Source organism: Nicotiana sylvestris, chromosome 12 (genome assembly GCF_000393655.2).
Source record: "Nicotiana sylvestris chromosome 12, ASM39365v2, whole genome shotgun sequence".
Classification (NCBI taxonomy): Eukaryota; Viridiplantae; Streptophyta; class Magnoliopsida; order Solanales; family Solanaceae; genus Nicotiana; species Nicotiana sylvestris.
This window is the reverse complement of record NC_091068.1, coordinates 21,861,200-21,885,840: the sequence shown is the minus strand read 5'-3', so window position 1 is coordinate 21,885,840 and position 24,641 is coordinate 21,861,200. Positions and strand designations below refer to the sequence as shown.

Sequence of the window (24,641 nt, the reverse complement as noted above, 5' to 3'; positions counted from 1 at the left end):
AACAGCATTCCAATGTGAAGGTAGTATCTTGCCATCCATTGTTTCCAGTTCATATGCTCCTTTTCCTGCAACATCACGCACTCTGTAGGGTCCTTGCCATATTGGACTTAATTTCCATGTGTTAGCTATCTTTGAAGACTGAAAAACCTTTTTAAGCACGAAGTCCCCAATTTTGAAGAACCTGAGGTGTGCTTTTCTATTGTAGTATCGTTTTATGACTTGCTTTTGTGCTGCCATTCTTATTAAAGCAGTTTCTCTCTGCCCCTCGAGTAAATTTAGGTTGACCCGCATCTCCTCGTCATTAGATTCTTGTGTCGCCTGTGTGAACCGTGTACTTGGTTCCCCTATCTCAACTGGAATTAAAGCCTCAGCTCCATAAACTAATGAGAACGGTGTTTCTCCTGTGCTTGTTTTTGCAGTTGTGCGATATGCCCATAAAACTCCAGGTAACACTTCAGGCCAGTTTCCTTTTGATTCCTCTAGTCATTTCTTTAAATTATTGATAATGACTTTGTTTGTTGATTCTGCCTGTCCATTACCCACCGGATGATAGGGTGTTGACGTAATCCTTTTAATTTTCCAGCTTTGAAAAAATTCCGTGATCTAAGCTACAATAAACTGAGGACCATTGTCACATATGATCTCCTTTGGTACGTTGAATCGACATATGATATTCCGCCAAATAAAGTCTCTGACTTCCTTTTCTCGCACCTGTTTGAATGCACCTGCCTCTACCCATTTAGTAAAATAATTAGTGAGAACAAGCAAAAACTTTACCTGTCCTTTTGCTTGCGATAATGGACCTACGATATCCATTCCCCATTTTATAAATAGTCATGGCGCAATGACCGGATGTAATAATTCTGAAGGTCTATGCATATTGTTACCGTACCTCTGGCATTTATCACATTTGGCCACGAAACCTTCTGCCTCCTCTTCCATTTTAGGTCAGTAATAACCTGTCCTAATTAAGGTTCTTACTAGTGATCTTCCACCTGCGTGATTCCCGCAATGACCCTCGTGTATTTCTCTCATTACATACTCTATTTGCGAAGGTCCAAGACATCTTGCTAAGGAACCACCTAACATTTTACGATATAGATTGCTTTGTTTTAAGTAGTACCGAGCGGCCTGCCTTCGAAGAGCATATGTCATCAGGGACGGTTCCATACTGCAAAAAAGCAACAATTTCGTTCCTCCAATCCCAGGTTAAGTTATTAAAATTTACCTCATTCGTATCATGATCAAGAACTGAATGAAATAAATGTATCATTGTGGCATTTGCATCGTTTGCCACGTCGGCCGCAGATGCGAGATTTGCTAGGGCGTCTGCTTCAAGATTTTCGTCCCTGGGTATTTGTCTAACTTTCCAATCTTGAAATTGTTTTATCAATTCCCGTACCTTTTCCAAGTACTGCTGCATCCTTGCTTCCCTGGCTGTATAAGTCCCCAGCATTTGATTAACTACAAGTTGTGAATCACTCTTGATTATAATCTGATTTATCCCATGTTCCCGTGCCAGTTCTAAACCTGCAATCATAGCATCATATTCTACCTCATTGTTAGTTATGGAATGACATTTAATAGCTTGCCGAATGGTTTCACCCGTAGGTGGTACCAATACTACCCCCAAACCTGCTCCTCTCACATTAGATGAGCCATCAGTGAATAAAGTCCAAGTTCCTGGGTTAGCTCCATTGAACACCTGTAATTCTTTTTCTGCTTCTAACTGTATTCCCTGACTAAAATCAGCCACGAAATCAGCTAATACTTGTGATTTTATAGCAGTTCTAGGTTGGTATGCAATTTCGTATTCACTTAACTCTATTGCCCACTTAGCTAACCTACCTGATAACTCATGCTTATGTAATATGTTACGTAAAGGGTAGGTAGTTACCACAACGATAGGATGACACTGAAAGTAAGGTGTTAACTTTCTAGATTCCATGATTAACGCAAGTGCAAGTTTTTCTAACTGAGGATACCTAGTCTCTACATCTAACAAAGATTTACTTACGTAATAGATAGGTGATTGTTTACCTTGCTCTTCTCGGACCAAAACAGCACTTACCGCCACCTCCGAAATAGCAAGGTAGAGGAGTAGCTTTTCCCCAGCCTTTGGTTTTGCCAACAAAGGTGGATTTGATAAGTACGTTTTCAAATTCCTAAGTGCTTGTTGACATTCCTCATTCCATTCAAAATGATCTCGCTTCTTAAGGGCTGAGAAGAATTTAAAACACTTCTCTGATGATTTAGAGATGAATCTTCCCAAGGCCGCAATTCTCCATGTTAATCTTTGAAATTCTTTTTTGTTTGAAAGTATGTCAGGGATTTCCTCAATGGCTTTAATCTGTGCAGGATTTACTTTAATTCCACGGTTAGAAACAAGAAAACCCCAAAACTTGCGTGATGCAACGCCAAATGCACATTTTTCGGTATTTAACTTCATATTAAATTTGCGCAAAATTGAAAATATGTCAGATAAGTGTGATATGTGATTTTTTGAGTATTAAGTTTTAACAAGCATGTCATCTATATATACCTCCATTGTCTTTCCTAAATATTCCTGAAACATTTTGGTAACTAACCTCTGATACATTGCACCTGCATTCTTTAGACCAAAGGGCATTATTTTATAATAGTAAGTACCCCTGTCTGTTATGAATGAAGTTTTTTCTTCATCTGCCGGATATATTTTAATCTGATTATAACCTGAATATGCATATAAAAAGCTTAACAATTCGTGACTGCAGTTGCATCAATCAATTGATCTATGTGTGGTAGTGGAAAAGAATCTTTAGGGCAGGCTTTGTTAAGATCTGTATAATCTACACAAACTCGCCACTTACCATTTTTCTTTGGAACCACAACAGTATTGGCTAACCAGTTAGGATATTTTACTTCTCGAATGGAACCAATTTTTAGCAATTTTTGGACTTCTTCTTGAATCACCTGATTCTTGAAAGTTCCCTGCTTTCTTTTCTTTTGCTTCACATGAGGATATGACAGATCTTCATTTAGTTTATGAGTTATTACCTCCGGTGGTATTCTTTTCATGTCGGAGTGGGACCAAGCAAAGCAGTCCATGTTAGTTTGCAAAAATTCAATTAACTTACCTTTCATTACTTGGTCAAGATTAGCTTCGACATAGACTTTTTTATCAGGCCATTGAGCGAATAACACGACATGTTCTAATTCCTCTATCGTTGTTTTGATATCTTCATTCTTTTCTGGTTCTTGAATGGTATCTGGCCTTGAGTCTACATCTGTTCGCCCTTGTTACTTGGCTTGCAGCAACGGGCTCGATCGGGTTTGAAATAGTAATGATACCCGTATCAGCTTCAACATTCATGAGCTTTAGCCACGGGAACTTCATCCACGGGAGAAGGGAAGTCCTGAGTTTGTTGAGCCTTTCCAATGGTTTCGTTGATTTTAGCTAACTCCAACTCCAAGTTGAAGTTTTCTTGGCCAGCTTCAAGTAGGGTATCACGACGGGAATTCAAAAAAGCCCAACTTGCCTCAATAGCAGATTTTTCTTCAAGGATCTCATAATCCTTTTCCCAAGCAGCGATCTCATTTTTTAGCTCTTCATTTTCAGCCAAGGCAGAGCTGTGGGGAAGCTTGAAGAGAGGCGTGGGAGCATTCTAAAGCACGCACCTTATCAGCAGATATTTTGAGGTCTTTTTGTGCTTGAGTCAAATTTTGCACAAGTTCCCCAGCGTAAACTTCCTTTTGGTTTAAAAGAGCCTTTAATTCTCTGATCTCTTCACTAGTTTTAGATAGCTGCTCTGAGAAGAAGGACTCGAGACGCTCTTTTTTTCTGCTTGGTGTGAAGATGCTTTTGTAACCGCCAATTCTGAAGTGAAAGCCCGTACTCGCTGCTCTAAGGTATTCTTGCTCTCTTGTAAGTTCTCTATATCAAGGTGAGCACTCTCAAATTTCCTCTTCCAATTGGTTGCTTCCAATTGAGAGTCGCGTGTTATCTTCTCCAAAGGGGCAATTCTTTTCATCAATTCTGTGCCGATAAGATTGGCCTAAAAAAAAGAAGAAATAAGAATCCCAAAGATGAAAAATTTTGCAAAGTTAAAAAGGGAGAGAAGGAAAATACCTTCAGAGTGGCATGCACGATATCATTCATTAAAGTCAGGGAACTGCGGCTCTCCAGCTTTGCTTTTTCAATTAGGACAATAAGAGGCTCCAACCATACATCCGCCTGACCTGACTTTATCAAAAGGTTGCTCTCAGTAGGAATTTCAATAATTACCCACCTCACAGCGGCACTTCTACTTGAAGAGCCCGTTTCAGTATAATGAACGATAGGAGGGGGAATAGTCAAAGGAGGAGCGGGAGAAGAGGTAAGAGCAGTAGAAGAAGGAACGAAAATAGCTGGGGCCGGTAAAGAAGGAATCACAGGCACGGGTAATGAAAAAGACGATAAAGGTACTTCGTCTAAAACAGGCCGACATCTTCACGACCAAATCCACTGACGAAAAGTTGGTCAATAGATTCACTAGTATCATGGGGAGTGACGTCATAATCAGGAATTATTATTGGGGTTTCAACAGGTTCGGTAAGAGAAACCGAAACTTCAGCTTCGTCATCAGAAACGATGCGTCTCCTAACTCGTGGCCTCGTTACCAAGAACTCTCATTTTCCTCTTCTTCAGAATTTTCCTCTTCAGCAGCCTTCCTTTTCGCAGAAGAGGAACCCAAGACTATTTCTCGGGTTCTCTCTAAAGAGATATGGGTTCTTGAAGGAATACGAGTTCCCAAAGAGACACGAGAGGCTGCAACTGCTTTAGCAGTAACCCCTCGAATAGCAAATCCTGACAAAAAGAAGGATAAAAGTTAAAATAATAAAGGAGAATATAGGCACAAAAAGAACGAAATGTGAACTCTTACCATGAGTCTTTACCTTCCAACCAAAGCGGTTAGAAAGTGTTTTCCAAGATCTACTATCCATTGGCGCGATCTTCAGCAATTTATCTACCCAACCACGGAAATTGAAAATATCCCCCACAACTCCCATGGTTGCTAAAAGGGGGGGGGGTTAAAATTAGAAAAGATGATAAACTTGAAAGAAGAAGGTACGAGAGGGATAAAAGACCTACGTGCAAAATTCCACTTCTCAGGGAATGGAATATTATCTTCACCCACTAAACCAACAGTGGGGGCAGCAACAAATCGGGCATACCAGTCACGATCCTTGTCATCTTTAGGGCTCACCAAAACCCCCTTACTCCTAGCTACTAGTGTAAAAACACCATTACGAAAAAGCTTAGGTGAGTAAAGATGAATCAAGTGAGGGAAAGTAAAAGGAGCTTCAGCTTTAGTGGCTAAATGCCTTAAATAGGCAACAACCCTCCATATGATTGGGCCAATTTGACCCAAGCAGACATTTAAGAAACGGCAAAATTCAAGAATGACTGGGTCGATTGCTGGTCTAAACCCTAAAGTAAAAGGGTAAGTGTAAACAAAAGAGAACCCAGTTAAATAGGAAGTAATTCTCTGATTCGGATTAGGGATAATAATGGGAAAATCATTACTCCAATGACAGTCCTTACGAACCACAGGAGTCAAAACCTTTGTAATTTGAGTGGGGTAAGCATCGACACGATCTAATGCGGAAACCTGGTTTCTAAGAGATTCCCTGTCATGGTAAAAAGACAATTCTGAAGGGACTATCTCATCTATTAAAGGTTCGCGTAAAGGTTCAGAATGATCTTTACCCCTAGAAGAAGATTTGTGAGAAAGGGAACCTCTGGTTCTAGAGGAAGGACCAGAACTAGAAGAAGGCATAGACGAACCACCTTGAGTAAATCCTAAACTACGAAGTCTACCTCCCCTTTTGTGCCTAACAGGGGCATTGGGGAAGGAGTCAGTAATGGAAACTCTCTCAGGGTTAGGGCTTGAAGAAGACATATCAAAGAAGAATGATTTAAGAAAGAAGTAAACAGAGATTTGGAGAAATAAGTGTTCAATAAGCTTTATGTGATAAAAGACAAGGGAAAAAATTATATTTATACTGATAAGCAACCGCCAAAGGTAAAAGTGCGGAGGTGGAAAGACCATAATTATGATAACTGGCACTTCATTAATAGTGGAACCGTAAAAACCTTGAAAAAGGCAGCAAAAACTGCAGAGCCAATGGAAAATTAATACGTGTACGAAATATTAAATGGAAGTGACAATTGAAGCGTCAATTTTGTCATAGCATTAATGATGGCAAAAATTCTCATTTTAATGAACTGTATTGGGAAAAATTGCATTTATATATGTAAGTGACATGTTGAGACACGTGGACTGGTCAAATAGTCAAAGAGTTATAATTAGTCAAGAGGCACGGGCAGCAATAGAAACGAGCAAAGGCAAAGGAAGAGGTACGGGAGGACATTTGAATGATTCAGCGCCCGTACCTATTTAAGTCATTTATCAAAAGGAATGGATCTGACCATAATGAAGAGCGCAGATATGAAATTCGACATGCATTAAATACTGGATACGTTAGAGAATTTGTATTGATTACAATAATTGTGTAACGTAGCATTCAATGTCTTTAATTATTCATAATAGTCTCATTATGATTTGGAGAAAACGCATATCTTCAAGATACCTATAAAAGGGGGGTATCTGGTCACTTGTAAACACAAGACACAATTGGAATATACTTTGATTCACTTGTTTTTCTCCTGATTACACTCTGGCTACTCCAAATTACTTTCTTCTACATATTCTTTTGATTATCAGTAACCCGCGCTCTTCTAAATTCTAGCTTTGACTGAAATTCTATTTTTTGGTTAAACAAAATACATCATAATATTTTTAGATTTTAAAACGATGATTGTAAGTGTCAACTGATCAGTTTTAAATTAATATGTTTACACATTTAATGAATTTTATAATAAAAATACACTATTTGAACAAAAGCTAATGGGTTTGAACGAATCCATAATCCAGCTTCTAGTTCCGCATATGTGTGTGTCTATAAAACATTTAAAACGTGTGGTCATAAATATACCGTAATATTGTACAATATACCCTTCACATTAAAAGTTAAACAAATAGCCTCAATTAATTATTTTCAAATATAAAAGTGTGTCATTCTTGAAACGAACTAACAAGCAGGGACGAAGCTATACTCTGACAAGGGTAATCAATTCGTCGGAAAATTATACTACGTATATAAGTAAAATATTAGTTTTTAAAGGTAAATAATATATAATTAAATATCTTTGTTGGGGATTTGTTTTATATTTTCTTTCAAGTTTGATTATCGTAGAGTAAATTTTTAGATTCGCCCTTATAAGAAACGTACGCTACATAAATTGTAAATTGACTGAAGGGACTACTCGGCATGATAAAAGTTGGCTAGGTTTTTTTTTTTTTTGCAGCACAGAAGACGCACATGTTCAGTGTCTACTCAAAGCTGCTTTCCAAAGAGATTGAAAAGTTGTTGAAATAGCTAGAGCTGGCGAGCTTTTCAAGATAATGAAAGCTACTCTTGATGTGATATATATGGAAATATCGATTTAATTGAACGATTAATTCCGTTCCAACCTTTCCAGTTTGACGAAAATTTCACTATAAAAACCTTCACTTTTTCATTAGAAAAAACGGTCCCGAGAAATTGAACACCATCTTACCATACTAACAATGGCCGAGAAAATCAGTTTCAGCACTCAAATCTCCGGTAGAGTTCGCCTCGCCACAGAATCAGACGTGCCACATCTCCACAAACTCATGTATCAAATGGCAAAATATCATAACTATGCTAAGGTCTTTAACGCCACTGAGGCTTCCATCTCTACGAATCTTTTCAAATCTAATCCTTGCCCGCCTTTCTACTCAGTGACCGCATTCATTCTTGAAGTCTCACCCAACAATTTTCCTAAAAAAACCACTAAACATTCCATTTTCGACCCAATTCAGAAAACCATTAATCTTGACTCACCTATAGTAGACCCAGAATCAGAACTGTTTAGAACCAATGAAGATGATATTTTCATAGCTGGCTATATCCTATTTTTTCCTAGCTATTCAGGTTACTTTGAGAAACCTGGTTTCTTTATTGAAAACATGTATGTTAGGGAGTGTTATCGAAAATATGGATTTGGAAAAATACTATTTTCTGCTGTGGCCTCGCAGGCGGCTAAAATGGGGTTCTCCACAGTTGATTGGCTTACAGTTGGGTGGAACGTTGACGCCATTGATTTCTATCTTGGGATGGGGGCTTATATTATGGCAGATGTTAAGCGTTTTAGGCTTTCTGGTAATGGGCTTGATGCATTTGCTTCAAGTGAGGATGCTGACAAGTTTAGATAAAACTATTAATATAGTTTGTGTCAAGAGTTTTGCAAATTGGATTCTGAGATTAATGGCTTTATTATGAGCATAAGCGAAATCAAAATTTAGAGTCAAAAGGTTCATGCGATCTAATTATATCTATAAAATAAACTTTAGCTTTAGTACTATTGTTTGCGATATGTGATAAGTTGGTGTTTCCGGGGGCGGCTCAACCCCAAGACAGCCAAGGCTTTAGGCCCCAAAAAAATATAGGGCCCTAAATATTACTCATATTTACATATATAATAAGTATATTTTAAACAATTCACTATAATTATTTATAATGATAAGTAAATCCTTTGCTCAACCATTTGCTATATCAATAATCGTTGACGGCATAGTTCTAGACATTATGCTATTTTTTTTGGGAGAACTTGGTTGAGCTATAACAGATGAATGGGATGAACTTAAATGACTTCCTACTTCATTACTCTTATCCTTTTCAACTTGGATTAAATTTTCACTTACAATTGCATTTATACATACTTTGAGCTAATTAGCTCCATATTGATTTTTAGACTTATTTTGCAACAAAAGCACTACGAAAAATTGTACAAGTATAATACTTTAATTGATATACTCAATGAAATAAAAGGATTTGATTCTTATTCACACGCCTATGTAATAATGCTAGCTCATAAAAAGATGAAGACATTTTCCCCAAAGGAAGAATGTTTTTCGAAAGTGAAATTAATAAAAGTTTATCTATCAATAATATCTTAAGAATAATTAAACAAATTAACTACATTATCAATTAGGAAGAAAATATTAGAAGAAATTCGACTATAAAATATAATTAACGTTTTTGCCTCCAAAGGTCTCCGATAACGATTCAACTTTAGGCATCGTACTCCATAGAGCCGCCACTGGGTGTTTCATCAACTTATCTCTTCTTTTATACTTAGACTTTTTTTATCAGATTATTGAGAAATATAGCGCACTTATAATGATTTTATTGCATTTTACAGGTTTTATGTGTTCGGGAAGATACTGGGAAGAAACAATTGGAAATAAGTCAAAATTGAGGGAAATGAGAACATTCTAGCCATATTTTAAAGTGGCCTAAATTGCCAATTCTGTAATCCCGGATTAAAACTGGCCAGAAATGCAAAACTGGGCAAAACCACTAAACCCATGCCTATTTTGTTAGTTCTAACTTGGAAGAGTAGAATTTAGTTTAGGTACAAAGAAATTAACAAGGAAATGAGTGGGTTAATCATTTGATTAATAAATCTAACTAGGAGTCATATGATTTCTACTTGGACTAATCAATTGCATATCATTGAACCCTTGGCTTGGAATGCCATCTTCTGGGTGAAAACCTCTAAGTATTGTAAGACACTAAGTTGGTAGAATAGAAATCAAGGCTATAAAATATGCTTAATTTTAGAAATTTAGAATTGAATACCCATTTACCTAATGCATAGCCTTCACCAAACGGGAACAATCCTAGTTCCTTTCTCATATTTCTTACATAATATCTAGCTATTTTTGCATTTTGCGTGTTTGCTTTAATCCCTTAGTGAAGTAATGTAGTAGTTTTATTTTACAAGATTCCAAGTTAGTTGAAAAATTAATTAATCCTAGCCTAGCGATTGAGGTGAGGAATAATCCTTTATGCTCGTAGCCTAAAATTGGAAGGCACTTAATGTCACTTGGTTAAGTTAGGAATGATTAACCGGGTTAGACTCAATATTAGTTGGAAAATGCTATTGGGTAATGATTTCTAGGGATGGCAATAGGGAGAGTAGGTCGGGGAGGGGCGAGTTAAGTCTTCCCCTACTAAAATTTTGCCATGTTCTGTCCCGTTTAACTTTTTACCCCCATTTAAATCATGCTCCACCCTGTCCCGTTTAGCTCTTTGCCCCATTTAGATTATGCCTTACCTTGTCCCGTTTCTCCCTACCTTGTCCTACCTCATTTAACCCTCCATTTATATATTTTTATTATATGCAAGAATTATTTTAGAACCTGCTAAATAATACACGAACTCAATTAAGACTCTTGAGTAATTCTATGTTGTACAATACGGTAATAGATTTGCAACAATGGTAAAACTGACAAATTTACCATCACACCCCAACCTTGGGAGGTGCCACCGGCACACAATGCCCGAATGCCCATGCGAACCTACGTCTGTTCTTACATCTTTTTATTCATAAGACCTAGGCCAACAAGGCCTCCGAGTAACAATCACCAAAATTAAAATGAGAACTACTGACTTGCAAAAGCCACCGTAGTATTTTATACATATTCACAACTGAAACAAGTCACGATCCACCCTTTTACATGCAACCAAACTCTAGCCTGCAAGCCTATAAGAGTACCAAAAGGAGATATGCATATGCATAACTTGGTCGGATCGGGCCCCACCATACCCAAAACATTAAGCCATGAGCTTCAGTACCTATTGACTTCAAATATCTACTTCGAAGGAATGGAGTGCAACGACCGCTTAGGTGGAACAATACCCTACTGGGAGGGACATCACCGGGTCTATGTATACCCGTGGGAATGAACACAACTCGCAAAAGAAAAAGACGTCAGTACGGATAATGTACCATGTATGTAAGACTAAGAAATCATGTAAATCAACATAAGAGAAATAAGTGTGTGATCTTAACTTGAATACCCAAGAAAAGCCACTAGGTGCATAGTCGGTGGGAACTACAAATCATGAATCATGAATGTAAGCAAACTTTTGTAAAACCGAGCCACTCATTGGGGCCATGCATTAATTATCATACATATAAGTATACAAATTTTTAGCCAATTTTTGGGGCACATTTCATTACTTTATACCCGTCCTCATAGAGGATTCGATCATACCCCACAAATAGGGACTCGGTAACCTCACATCACACATCACTTTATACCTGGCCTCGTAGAGGACTCGGTCGTACCCGACCTCAGAAGGTCTCGATTATACCCGGGCTCAGTAGAACTAGGCGTAACCGGCCTAAAGAGGACTCATTAACCTCACACCAAACATCATCATAACTGGCCACACAAGGACTAAATAATATCTCATATCATGTCTCATCATGCCCAAGTGATCCATGGTTGCACAGTAGGTGCCGTACTCGGCCGTCTATAGAGCGACTCGATAACGTAAAATAGATGCATATATATAAGTACATTGTAGTAGCGTTTTAAAGGGACAACAAGTTCAAACTCAGAATGAATCATCTTTCCTGACCACAAAATACCAACTTGAAACATTATAGACTTCGAAATAAATGCCACCGACAAATATGTACAAAAAGAGAACACCATCATTGAGAAGGACTCAGAACAACCAAATTTTTACAATACAAAAATCCTTTAGAGAGAAAGAGACTTACAAGAACTCATGCCAAGAAAGAAAGTTTCCTTATATGCCTTGTTGAAGAACTAGCTACACTTCTAGGACGATTAACCCCGCCTCCCACGAATTTTCCTGAATTGATATAGCAAAATAATAAATATTACAGTGATGATTCCTAACTCCTTCATGCTAGATCTTGCTAGATTCAGGGTCGCTTTCAACTTTGCCTTAAATTGTTTGGAAAGTCTAAAGGGAGTGTTGAGAGCACTTGGGAGAACTAACATTGGTGATACCTTCTAAAAATGAAAGAGAAAGAGTGTTGCACTGACTTTTTATATCACACATGTAAGGACCCGATCGGTCGTTTTTATTTTTAGAACTCAGTTCCCCTAAATAAGACTCCCCATATGTGCTTCTACTATTTTTTGACTTGCAGGGATGGCTAGCTCGGGATTTGAAAGAGTTTGGATTGAAATTGGAACACTTGGTTCCCTAAGTTGGCCTTAAAAGGCTAAGTTTGATGTCGGTCAACGTTTTGAGTAAACAAACTCGAAATTAGTATTTAATGGTTCCAATAAGTTTGTATATGATTTCGCACTTGGGCGTATGCTCGGATCGGATTTTGGATGACCCGGGAGTGTTTCAGCGCCTTATAGTGAAAGTTGGTTCTTTGAAGGTTTTTTGAGTTCTTTAAATTTGGTTTGGAGTAGGTTTTGGTGATATCGAGGTCCAAATGAAATTTCGAGACCGGGAATAGTTCTATAATGTCATTTAAGACTTGCACGCAAAATTTGGTGGCATCATTCTGAGTTGATTTGATAGGAATCGGACGCGCGGAAGTATTTTTAGAATTTTTTGAGTTCATGAGTTAATCCATATGTTTTGGCATCCGATTCGTGGTTTTTGATGTTATTTCGGTGTTTCGATTGCACGAGCGAGTTTGTATGTTGTTGTTAGACTTATGTAGGTGCTTGTTGTGGAGCCCCGAGGGCTCAGGTGAGTTTTGGACGTTCGGAAGGATGAGAAAAAGCTTCAGTTTTCTGGTGTTTCTTGGAGGGTGTTGCAGGCATCGCAAATGCGAGAAATGGTTCGCATCTGTGAACCTCACATTTGTGAGAAAGTCTTCGCAATTGCGAAGAAGCCTGGTCAGGGCATAGCTCGCATTTGCGAGATTTCCAGTCGCATTTTCAACCTTGACAGGGTTTGCATTTGCGAGTCCTTGGTCGCATTTGGGAGCCCAGGTTCGCTTTGCGATGATTGTATTGCATTTTTGACCTTCGCATTTGCGAGCCAGGTGTCACAAATGCGACACCGAAGACCTGTGCACAACCTTATTAAATGCGGGACTTAGACCATTTAGCTCATTTTCTTTCATCTCTTGGGCATTTTTTGAAGCTTTGGAAGTTCGTAAAAGGGGGTTGGGGTACTTTAATTATTGCATGAATTGGTAGAAAACATGCCTATAGGGTCCAAATATTTTATTTGTTATCTTGTTTTGCCATGCTCTATTCCTGTCGACTTTTTATGCATAGACGTCATTCTTATAGGCCATCAAGCCCGGATATTCACCTAGAGAACATGATTTAGGGCCTGACTAATTATAATATGGATCCTGTCAACAAGACTTGCACTATGTTTAGAAAATATGCCTATAGGATTCAAATCAAATTTGTTTGCTACTTGCTTATCCTGTTTTACTTATATAGGCACCACGCCTCTAGGATTTTGCCTGAGTAATTGAGTCTGTTTACACTAATCCCTCCCTCAACTGTATGGCTCACCTAGAAATCATGGCTATAGGGTCAATGAAACAAACTTGCGCCTGTCAACAGCTTCACACCTGAAATTGCCTAAGTTTTGAACATTTAGAAATCGTGCTTATAGGGTTCCATATTGGCTGTTTGAAACTGTCTACGTTGATGCCTTGCTTAATCGTGTTGCCTGCTAGAAATTATGACAATGGGATCAAATACAGCAAGAGTCAACACTACTTAACTGCTTGGTCTTAAATCGTCTAAGTTTAGTCGTCTAAAGATTATGCCTATAGGATTTAAACAATGTAGTATGTCCACCAACTGGTCATGTACCAATTCCAGATCTGCTTAATTATAACTGATCATCGATCCACTCAGCTAGTAATCTTGCCTTAGGCATAACTAATTAGCAACTGCTCGTTTACTTGACCGCACTAACACAGTATGAAATGTGTGCATATAAGCTTTTATGTGGAGGTAAACTTGAAACCCCTTTGTTCTACTTGCATCATATGTGAAGTCCTACTCGTTTTAATTATGTGACGTCTATTTTTCTCATTTTTTAAGCAGCCTAGATTGAGTCTAGAACCACCTGTATAGTAGTCCAAAGCCTTCTGGACCATAGGCATAGCACGAGTAGGCACATATAGGACGCGACTTAGAATTGAACTAGAGCTCTTTGGGTAAACAACTTAAAGGTAGTAATCGGGTAGCAGGGGATGATAGTCTGTGCTTGCTGAATAATATGAGCAGCCCTTGTACTTTAAGGGGTTATGAAGTATTATATATGTTGCACGAGATGATCCTTTAGGTTAAAAATTTAGGACCCCCATGTGTAAGTATTCCTTGTATACTCGCTTGTTTAGAAACCTAGATTTGACTACGTTATATCTTGTAACCTCCAAAGAGTTGTATCAACTAGTTTACTAATGGATGAATTATGCTTCTTTTCAACTACCTCCTTTAAATTACTTATGAATGACTTCTATAGTTCACTGCTTCTCCCCTGATTAGCTAATTAACCATTTAGATTCCTTATTCTCGTATCTTACATGCTTACCTAGAACAATTATTCATAATTTGGTAATCCTCACATAGTTTTAAAATTCAGTCGGGAACCATATTTGTGGACCTCAAAGAATGCCTAACACCTCTATTAAAGATAATTTGAGCCCTTACCCAATCTTTGGTAACTCGGACTAGTTAAAATAGAGTTATATGCAAATGAGTGTCCTAACACGCCTTAAAAATCGTTAGGTGACGACCCTTCTCTTTTAATACCCATTTAAAAGAGTTGTCATATGTCGAAACCCGCTCGCGTGAGAAAAAAGGGTGCAACAACAGTGCATAAATGTGGTTCTGTTGCCCCCTGAGCTAGTCACTTCACCTCTACCTCTACCTCTTCCTATCGGCAGTTGCATACCTTTCTCACGAGGTTTTGTTGTCGATGACGAGGTTGCTGCTGATCTCGTTGGTGGTGTCATCCCACCCACATTTTCAATGGAAAAAAGCACATGACGTGGCTTTCCACAAGAATAACACAATCTGAACCCTAGCTGCAATGCCCAAAATAATTCCTACCACATTGGCCACAATGTGGTACCGGGGGCCTCATCGTACTAGGGTCTCTACAATATTGTGAGCTCTGTCCTCGAAGATTTTGACCCTGACCAAAATATGTGATCCGATCATGATGCTAACCATGGAGATATGACATTGCACTAGCCACCATATGAAACGGATGTTGAGGAAATGAAGGTCTTCACCTTGGGACTCACCCATATTACCTATAGACCGGGACCTCTTATGTTGGCCTTGGTCGTGCTCTCGAGCGGCTCGTTATTGCCTCTTACGATCCTTCAAATTCTACGCATAAGCCTGAATACGAGCAATATCCATATTCGGACTCAAAGAAGCAATAGTACATTCATTAATCAAATATGGTCCAAAACTGCCCAAAAATTGATGTACGCGGTCATCCATCTCTGCCACAACTGATGAAGCATACCTAGACAAGGAGTTGAATTGCATGATATACTCCCGGACACTCATATTACCTCGCTCCAATCATAAGAATTTATATTATCTTTCTCGGTGGAGCTTAACAAGCAAAAACTGCTGCAAGAATGCCTCAGAAAATTCCTTCCATCCTGCTTCTGGGGCAAGAGATCCCCTAGACTGTTCCCAAGTCTCATACCAAAGTCACAACTATATCCCTCAATCTGTAAGAGGCAAGTGCCACGAACTCAGTATTAGTGGCATACATAACTCGTAACAATCGCTGCATTTGATCTAGAAATTCTGGGATCTTCTTTGGGATCTGTTCCTGTGAATACCGGGGGTCCAAATTTATGAAATCCTGAACTCTCGTCCTGACTACTCTATCTGTGGTGATAGGGACCTGTCGTTGGGACTAGGAGGCCACTAATTGAGTCAACAACTGTACTGCATTTCTCATGTCTCAATCTTGCTTGGGAACAAACGGGGGATGAACATAAGGTATATTAGTTTCTCTATGCTGTTATGGATGTGGTGGTGTTGTCCCATAAACTTGAGTACCAGCATCATCGTGAGGCCTATGTTGACCCTTAGGGGCAGGTGTCACTAGACTGGGACCTTCTACTGCTTCTTCATTCAACCCTTGAACAAGTGCCTGAAGTCTCGTGGTAGGCATTTCTATAAACATAAACAAGATGGGGATAAGAAGCGAATACTTACGACTCAACTCTATTGCACGATATAGATCAGAAATAAGTGTATTCATCCTAAAAATCATGTATCCTCATATTTATAAGCATGTTGCACAACATACCCATTAATAAGACTCTACTAGATACGACTTGCTAACTCCCTAGTACAGAACTGCTCTGATACCAAGTTTGTCACACTCCAACCTTGAGAGGTGCAATCGGCACACGATGCCCAAAGGCCCATGTGAACCGATGTCTATTCTTACATATTTTTATTCATAAGACCTAGGTCAACAAGTCCTCCGAGTAAGAATCACCAAAATCAATATGTGAACAACTGACTTACAAAAGAAACCTTAGCATTTTATACATATTCATAACTGAAACGGAGTCATAATCCACCCTTTTACATACAGTTAAACATAGCCTGTAAGCTTCTAAGAGTACCTAAAGGAGATATACATATGTATAACTTGGTCGGGACATGGCCCCACCATACCCAAAACGTTAAGACATGAGTTTTAATACCTTTTGACTTCTAACAACTACTCCGAAGGAATGGAGTGCAACGACTGCTCAGCTGGAACAACACCATACTAGGGAGGGACGTCATCGGGTCTATTTGTAGCTGTGGGCATGAACATAACACCCAAAAAAGAGAGCGTCGGTACGGATAATGTACAGAGTATGTAAGACTAAGAAAACATGTAAATCAGAGTCATAGCATAAGAGAAATAAGTGAGTGATCCCAACTTGAATACCCACGACAAGCCACCGGGGCGTAATCAGTGGGAACTATAAACCATGAATCATGAATGCAAGCAAGATTTTGTAAAACCAAGCCACTCATTTGGGCTATGCATTAATTATAATACATATAAGTATACATATCTTCAACCATTCTTTGGGTCACATTTCATAACTCCATACCTGGTCTCATAGAGGACTCAGTCGTACCCGGCCATAAAAGGGCTCGGTAACCTCACATCACACATCATTCCATACCCGGCTTAGTAGAGGACTTGGTTGTACGCGGCTTCAGGAGGTCTCGGCTATATCCGATCTCAACAGAATTCGGTGTAACCGGCCTCAAGAGGACTCGGTAACCTCACATCACGCGTCATCGTACCTGGCCACACAAGTGCTTGGTAATATCTCATATCATGTCTCATCATACCCAACCGATCAATAGTTGCATAGTAGGTGTCGTGCCCGTCTGTCTATAGTACAGCTCAGTAAAGTAAAATAAATACATTTATTTAAGTGAAATGCAGTAGCAGTTTCAAGAGATAACAGGTTTAAATTCAGAATGAATCATACTCCCCGACTACATGATACCAACTGGAAATATTATAGACTTTGAAATAAATGTCACCGGCAAGTATGTACACGAACAAAATACCATCATTGAGAAGGACTCAGAACAACCAAATTTTTTTAATACAGAAATCCTTTAGAGGGAGAAAGAGAGACTTACACCAGGTCATGCCAAGAAAGAAAGTTTCCCTACATACCTTATTGAAGAACTAGCTACACCTCTAGAACGATTACCCCGCCTCCAACGAATTTTTCAGAATCGATACAACAAGATAATAAATATTACAGTGATGATTCCCAGCTCCTTCGTGCTAGATTTTTCTAGATTCAGATTCACCTTCAACTTTGCCTTAAATTGTTTGGAAAGTCTAAAGGGGTGTTAAGAGGTGCTTGGGAGAACTAACATTGGTGATACCTTCTAAAAATGAAAGAGAAAAGAGTGTTGCACTACCTTTTTATATCACACCAAATCTAGGAAACTCCGCCACTACTACATGCAAACGGGTCGCATCGCCCCGATCACTGCAACTGGTGACAGCTGGCGCAAGTCTAATGAAATGTGTTGCTATCTTCTGCCCTCAAACGCGTCGCCGACTGATTGACTGTGCTAGAAGCCACACTTATCAAGCTTTATTTAGGTATGGGGTGTAACATTTACTTGATTTAAACATTTAAATTGCTTAGAAAAAATGCTCAATGTATAAGTGATATATCTAATTCAAAATATTGTGACGTAAGATCCATTTGGGAGCTTCTAAAGAAAGACCCATTTGGGAGCTCATGGAAACAATCTGTAAATTCTTTTTTTTTTCTCTAAGAGGAAACCGTACTTTTGGATAAAATTGAGACCTACTACCTGCCCGACCACATTTGCATTTTTCAAAAATGAAGTTTTGCCCTGCCCTGTCGTGCCCCGCCCTATTTAGATGCTCCCTTGCCCTGCCCCATTAAGGTTTTGCCCTGCCACATTTGTCATCCCTAATAATTTCTAAGGCTAGAGACTTAGACTTGTGATTAACTAGTAGAAGTCAATCAAATCCATTGGATTAGACTCGACACTAATTAATTCCGTATTTTTTCATATTCCGTTTCCTTTATTGCGAGAATTCCATTGATCACTTTATTCATTTTTTTGGTTTAGTTTTTATCTTTCTTAGGTTTTAGTTCAAATCACCCTTTTATAAAGTGTTTGGCTTAGTTAAATTGGTGACAATCTAACAAGATAGGTAAAATAAAGATAGTAAAACAAATTTAACCCGTCACGAATGTTAACGAATAAAGATGTTAACGAATAGGCAAAGGTTAACGAATAGTACCGAGCTTAGCCCGTCACGAATAAAATTATGAACAAATTTGGTCCGGTATAAAAAAACCCAAAAGGGGAAGAAGAAAGAAAGACAAATACGAATATGGAAAGGAGAGGGAGAAAACCAAGATGTCCTCTAATGTCCTCCAACCACACCCACACACAATTCAGCCTCTTAACCCCTTATTTTCCATATATGGGGTTTTATTTAATTTCTTTTTCCTATATTCATAGCCTCAAAAATATATCTCAATATCCCTTCTGGCCTTCCACATTCTCTCCTTTTTTATCCCTCTTAATAAAACGGACCAAATTTCTCTCTAGCCTCAGCATGTTAATAACAGTTTGTTTATATATGGAAAACCTTAAAGATTTGATTTAATGATGTGGGTATGAGTTTTCTTGAAATTTTTTTGCTGTTTTCCTTAGTGGGTATGTGCTACTGAAGAGAGATGAAAAGGTCTATAGAGGGTTTCAATCAACTAAATGCCGTTGATGAAGAAGCAAAGGCAAAGCTCAAGCAGAAACATCTGTTAAACGAGTTCTTGGAACTGCAAAAGGTTTGCACTTTCTGGATTTTCTTAAATAAATTCTACTAATTAGTTTGATTAGACTATTTCTTTCGGTCTGCCTAAGCCTAGTGGGCAGGGTGTATCAGATGCGCACAAACTGGCTCGGACACCACCATGCATAGAAAAAGACTGTCTTTTTGTTTCCACTAGTTCCTTGTTGGTGCTAATTCCCATTGTAGACGTGTGTAATTTGAGTTTGGCATTTTTTTGTTTTTGGTTATACTTTTAAGTGTTGTTCAATGTTTATTGGGATTTATAAAGAATTGCTCTTTTTGGTTTCCTGTAATTATATACTGTTCTTAGATGAAGTATATGCTTCAAGATGATACTTTTTGGATGTTAATTGTGTGATCATGGTCTGGCAATTCTTGTACAGGAATTTGTCTCCAAGAAGAGGAAGTTGCAGGCTGCAAAGCAGAGGAGAGATATCATTTTGGGTGAAATCCTGTACGATCATATTTTTTCTCAAACTGATAGAATAGTTATTTCCCCTATCGTGTCTCATTTTCTTATAGGTGAAGGAAAACAATAACTACTACACCTCAATCGCAAACTGGTTCTAGTGTGCTATATGAATCCTTTATAACCATTCCGTTCTGCTTGGGTCCATTTCATTCCCATACAGATTCTTTAAGTCTCACAATTATATGCATATACAACAACTAACTTAATCATATTGCCTATTGTAGGTACTTTACTTTTCTCTTAAAATGATGTAATGGGAAAAAAGAAAAGAAGAAAAAGTACAACAACAACAACAACAACAACAACAACCCAGGAAAATCCCACAAGTGGGGTCTGGGGAAGGTAGTATGTACGCAGACCTTACCCCTACCCCAAAAGGGTAGAGAGGCTGTTTCCGAAAGACCCTCGGCTCAAGATAATAAGAAAAACCAGAAAAACAAAAGGGGAGAATATTAGTTTCACCATAGAGATCATAGGAAAAATAGGAACCTAAAATGCATAAGAAAAATACAAGACAGAAATGATGGCTAGTAATAGATCTAGCACCGAAAAGAGAAAATATTAAGACACGACAATGCCCCTAGTAATTTTCGATTAAAACCTTACCAGACTAGGCTCACAATGGAACAAAGTAACGCAAGACTCAACTAGCTCCTAGCCTACAACTGTAATACTCGACCTCCACAAATTTCTATCAAGTGTCATGTCCTCGGAAATCTGAAGTCTCGCCATATCCTGCCTGATCACTTCTCCCCAATACTTCTTAGGCCGCCCTCTACCTCTTCTCGTGCCCTCCACAACCAGCCGCTCACACCTCCTCACTGGAGCATCTGGACTTCTCCTCATTACATGTCCGAACCATCTAAGCCGCGCTTCTCGCATCTTGTCATCAATGGGAGCCACGTGCACCTTCTCCCGAATATCATCATTTCTAATCTTGTCCATCCTGGTGTGCCCGCACATCCACCTCAACATTCTCATTTCAGCTACTTTCATCTTTTGGATATGTGAGATCTTAACAGGCCAACATTCTGCCCCATACATCATGGCCGGTCTAACCACCGCTTTATAAAACTTACCTTTGAGTATTGTTGGCACTCTTTTGTCATACAAAACTCCGGATGCTAACCTCCACTTCATCCATCCTACCCCAATACGGTGTGCGACATCTTCATCAATCTCCCCTCCCCCATGGATAACTGATCCAAGGTACTTGAAGCTTCCTCTACTTGGGATAACCTGTGATTCAAGCCTCACATCCACGCCCACTTCCCCCGGCTCAGTGCTGAAAATACACTCCAAGTATTCCGTTTTCGTTCTACTCAGCTTGAAACCTTTAGACTCAAGAGTATGTCTCCAAACTTCCAGTCTCTCGTTAACACCGGTTCGTGACTCATCGATCAGAACTATGTCATCGGCAAATAGCATGCACCATGGCACCTCCCCCTATATATGGTTTGTTAACGCATCCATCACCTGGGCGAATAAGAAGAAAAAGTAATGCCCTAATATTATAGTACATGTTAAATTTCAGATTTTTAAAGCAAAGGCGTAGGTACTTGTTGAAAAGCCAATCTTCCCATGTTGATAGTGAAAGAGATATTCCACATATGAAGAATTTCGATACCGAGAGTGAAGTTCCTAAAGAAGAAAGATTCAATAGTGGCTATGATGCTGCAGGAGAAACAGCTCGTCCCGCCTTCACCTCAAAGTTCAACTCGGTAACATACTATGGTTTATATACGTCAAGGATTTAAACTTTCACTTCCTCATGAGTTGTGTATGTATAAATTAATTATTTATGTTACAGGGATACGAAGTAGGAGATGACGAAGCGCTAGCAGGTAGGGACGTGTTGAGGTTGGAGTTTCTGCCGAAGAATTACCTGATTGATGACAGCGGAGTTGGAAAGAAGAAACTCTCTTGGCATGGTGAAGTTACTTTTAAGGTTTAAAATTCTGATACATCTTACTTTCAGGAGACTGATCTTCATAAGTTTGTGGATAAGTCAGTCTTCATCTCGTTGAATACTGATATGTCGTTTCCTTTTTCCCCTGGGAGAAACAGTTCAACTTGGGAATAATTTATAATATGAATTTTGTTTTAATAATTTGCAGTACTTTAGTTTGATGGTAGTGATGCTTGTGTTTTCAACTGTCTACTATCTGATGTGGTACCTTTGCTTTATATGCAAGAGGTGGATCCAGGATTTTTATTAATATAATGAACCTCCTTTCCTGTTTCCTGTTCATATGATTTCTTTGCTAATACTAATATTGTCTCCTTTTGTGTTTTTGTTTTCTTGAGCCGAGGGCCTTTCGGAAACAGCCTCTCTACTTCTTCGGGGTAGGGGTAAGGTCTGCATACGTACTACCCTCCCTAGACCCCAGTAGTGGAATTTTACTGGGTTGTTGTTGTATATATGCGTATTTTTAGTTCTTAAAATGTAATTCACCTATATAACCAAAGGCAGACGGACCGATGTATTAAGAAGAGGAATCACTAGACCCCGTTAACCTCGACAAAAATTCTAGATATATATGTGTATATATTGAAAACGGTCATACATTCTGCCTGGAACTCTTACGATCAAAAGTCTGACAGGGCACTTGTTGAGCAGTCTGCTGAAGTGCCTGACACCTTCAAATCCCGAGTCCGCCTCTGCATATAATAAAAAAAAATTGATGAAGAGGATTCATTTGAACTGAGTTGTTCCTTTCTAGATCTGCCCATGTTTATATGCATGGATCTTGCAGAGAATTGCAAATTAATAGTTCTATTTAAAATGACTGATTGGAAACAGTATAAACTGATAAAAGATATGTTAAAGCGAGTGCAATTGTAATCCTGTTGGCTAGAATGATATGCTCATAGCCTTCCTTTCCTCTTCTGTCTCTAAAGCTTTTGTTGCTTTGACTCACAGCATGAGCTGAGCATCTATATATATAAATATTTACAGATCACAGGTTGCTGATTAACACTCGATGTGTCGTCTCTGCCTTTTTAACAATGTTTTTATTGAGAGTACCTTCTCATTGTATGAGTGATCAGGAAAGTTGCTGACTGAAACTGGCTTTTTAGCTATCACATTTGCTTAAGAGTTATGGTTTTCCATATGCAGCACGAGGGTTCTCATAGAAGGGAAGATTGTTCTATATGTTGACTGTAAATCGAGTGGAAAGAGAGAGGAGCTTGAGCAAAGGCACTTCTCTTTGTGTATGAGATTTGCTGGATACTGCAGAATAATTTTTACTATTTTTTTATATAACGGTGGTGTTGGTTGCGCAGACTCTCCAAAATGATATTGCATCCGTGTCGGATCCTCCAACAAAACATTATTTTTGGAGGATTCGACACGCACCCAACAACATTTTCGGAATGTCCGAGCAACATAGGTTGAGACTAGTTTGGGCGCACCATGACTCTATACCACCAAGTACTTGTTATCTCTCACCGGCACAAGTATGGGAAAGTATACTCACAGTGGATTAGGCAGATCGAAAAAAAATTAAGGTTTTCTTTTTCCTTTACTGGAATGTGAATCCTAATATAACTAGTTGCTCAAGTAACTAGAGTAAGGTGTGTTACTTCAAATAAAGGAATCAGATATTCAGAATGGTCTGGTGCTATTTGTAGGCAAGTTTACACTTTTTGATATAATAATTGAGAAATTAGAGAAGATTGAGAACAACAAAGTCGATATGTCCGAGTGGTTAAGGAGACAGACTTGAAATCTGTTGGGCTTCGCCCGCGCAGGTTCGAACCCTGCTGTCGACGCAAATCTGTTTTTTTTTCGAGCTAGTTATCAATATTTAGGCTGTATTTGTTACGAAGGAAAATATTTTCCAATTTTCCCATATTTGGTTGGCCTAAATATTTTGGAAATCATTCTCTCATTAACTCAATTTTGCGTATCAAGAGAAGGAAAAGCATTTTCCAAAACTCCTTCTCAACCTTCCCCATCCTATTATCCATCCCCACAAACCCCCATCAACTCACCCCCACCCCCAACCCTTGCCTCACCCCACCCCTACCATAAATAAAAATATTACTATTAGTATTTCCTTTTCATGTTATAGATAGACTTTTTTTCATTTCAATAAATGATTGTTTTTTTCATGATATAAAAAAGTATTTTTTTTCTTTTTAACAAAAAAATACTTTCTTTTCCGGTAGAAAAAGTATTTTTTTCATTTCAACAAAAAAAGTATTTTCTTTTCATAATGTAAAAAAGTATTTTTTTTCCTCATTTTAACAAAATGAGTATTTTCTTTTCATGATGTAGAAAAGGTATTTTCTTTTATTTCAATAAAATGAATACTTTATTTTTATGTTGTAGAAAGAATACTTTCTTTTTCAATGAAAAAAATAATATTTCTTTTTGGTTATGGAGCACAAATTTTAACGTTATTTTTGCGTAAGAAAGTAAAGCAGCACATTAGTTCTTTTAAGTTTGTGTGAATTTTTAGAGACTTGAGTTTTTTTTTTTGGGGGGGGGGGGGGTGGGGGGGAGTGAGGAGAGTAGCACAAAAAAAATTTCTCTAATTTTTTTTTATACTCTCTAACCAAACACTGAAAATATTTTTCACTCACCAACCAAACAAGGAAAAGTAAGTGATAAAACCGCTCATTTTCCATAAAAAACATTTTCTAGGAAAATATTTTCCATGAAAACATTTTCCTTCGTATCAAACACACCCTTAATTTCACTCTTTTGAAAATTTAAGAACGCAAGAAATAAATTAATCTATTCCACAAATTCTTGAAAGCTATTAATCCCTGCTTTCATGTAATGCACCCATTCAAAATTAAACTACAAGCTTCCGCTGAAGCATTAGAGCAGCTCCTGCATCCTCTGCACCTTTTTCTATCATGATTCAGAAATCTC

The 24,641-nt window shown here is 38.4% G+C and overlaps 2 protein-coding genes and 1 non-coding gene across 4 annotated transcripts; all 3 read left to right on the top strand.

Moving 5' to 3' along the window:
- Positions 1-7,652: 7,652 nt before the first annotated feature.
- LOC104243310 (GCN5-related N-acetyltransferase 8-like) lies at positions 7,653-8,321 on the top strand. The gene has a single exon (XM_009798491.1). It carries the CDS (start codon positions 7,653-7,655, stop codon positions 8,319-8,321), a length of 669 nt encoding a protein of 222 aa, XP_009796793.1.
- Positions 8,322-18,940: 10,619 nt separating this feature from the next.
- On the top strand, positions 18,941-22,004 carry LOC104243309 (uncharacterized). 2 transcript variants are annotated; one of them, XM_009798488.2, is made up of 4 exons: positions 18,941-19,276; positions 19,665-19,735; positions 21,288-21,474; positions 21,564-22,004. In XM_009798488.2, exons 1-4 carry the CDS (start codon positions 19,169-19,171, stop codon positions 21,705-21,707), a joined length of 510 nt encoding a protein of 169 aa, XP_009796790.1. In that variant the 5' UTR covers positions 18,941-19,168; the 3' UTR covers positions 21,708-22,004. The 2 variants fall into 2 exon arrangements, with proteins under 2 accessions (XP_009796790.1, XP_009796791.1); XM_009798489.2 differs by having other exon boundaries at positions 18,988-19,276; positions 21,345-21,474; positions 21,564-21,863.
- Positions 22,005-23,448: 1,444 nt separating this feature from the next.
- TRNAS-UGA (transfer RNA serine (anticodon UGA)) lies at positions 23,449-23,530 on the top strand. The gene has a single exon. It is a non-coding gene; the product is annotated as a tRNA-Ser (tRNA).
- The last annotated feature ends 1,111 nt before the right edge of the window (positions 23,531-24,641 follow it).

What these genes read in the sequence shown, in the direction of transcription:
- LOC104243310 (XM_009798491.1), top strand. Translation starts at nt 7,653, where the DNA reads ATGGCCGAGAAAATCAGTTTCAGCACTCAAATCTCCGGTAGAGTTCGC.
- LOC104243309 (XM_009798488.2), top strand. Translation starts at nt 19,169, where the DNA reads ATGAAAAGGTCTATAGAGGGTTTCAATCAACTAAATGCCGTTGATGAA. An exon ending in AGTTCTTGGAACTGCAAAAG is followed by an intron (nt 19,277 to 19,664) that starts GTTTGCACTTTC and finishes ATTCTTGTACAG; the next exon opens with GAATTTGTCTCCAAGAAGAG. An exon ending in TCACCTCAAAGTTCAACTCG is followed by an intron (nt 21,475 to 21,563) that starts GTAACATACTAT and finishes TTTATGTTACAG; the next exon opens with GGATACGAAGTAGGAGATGA.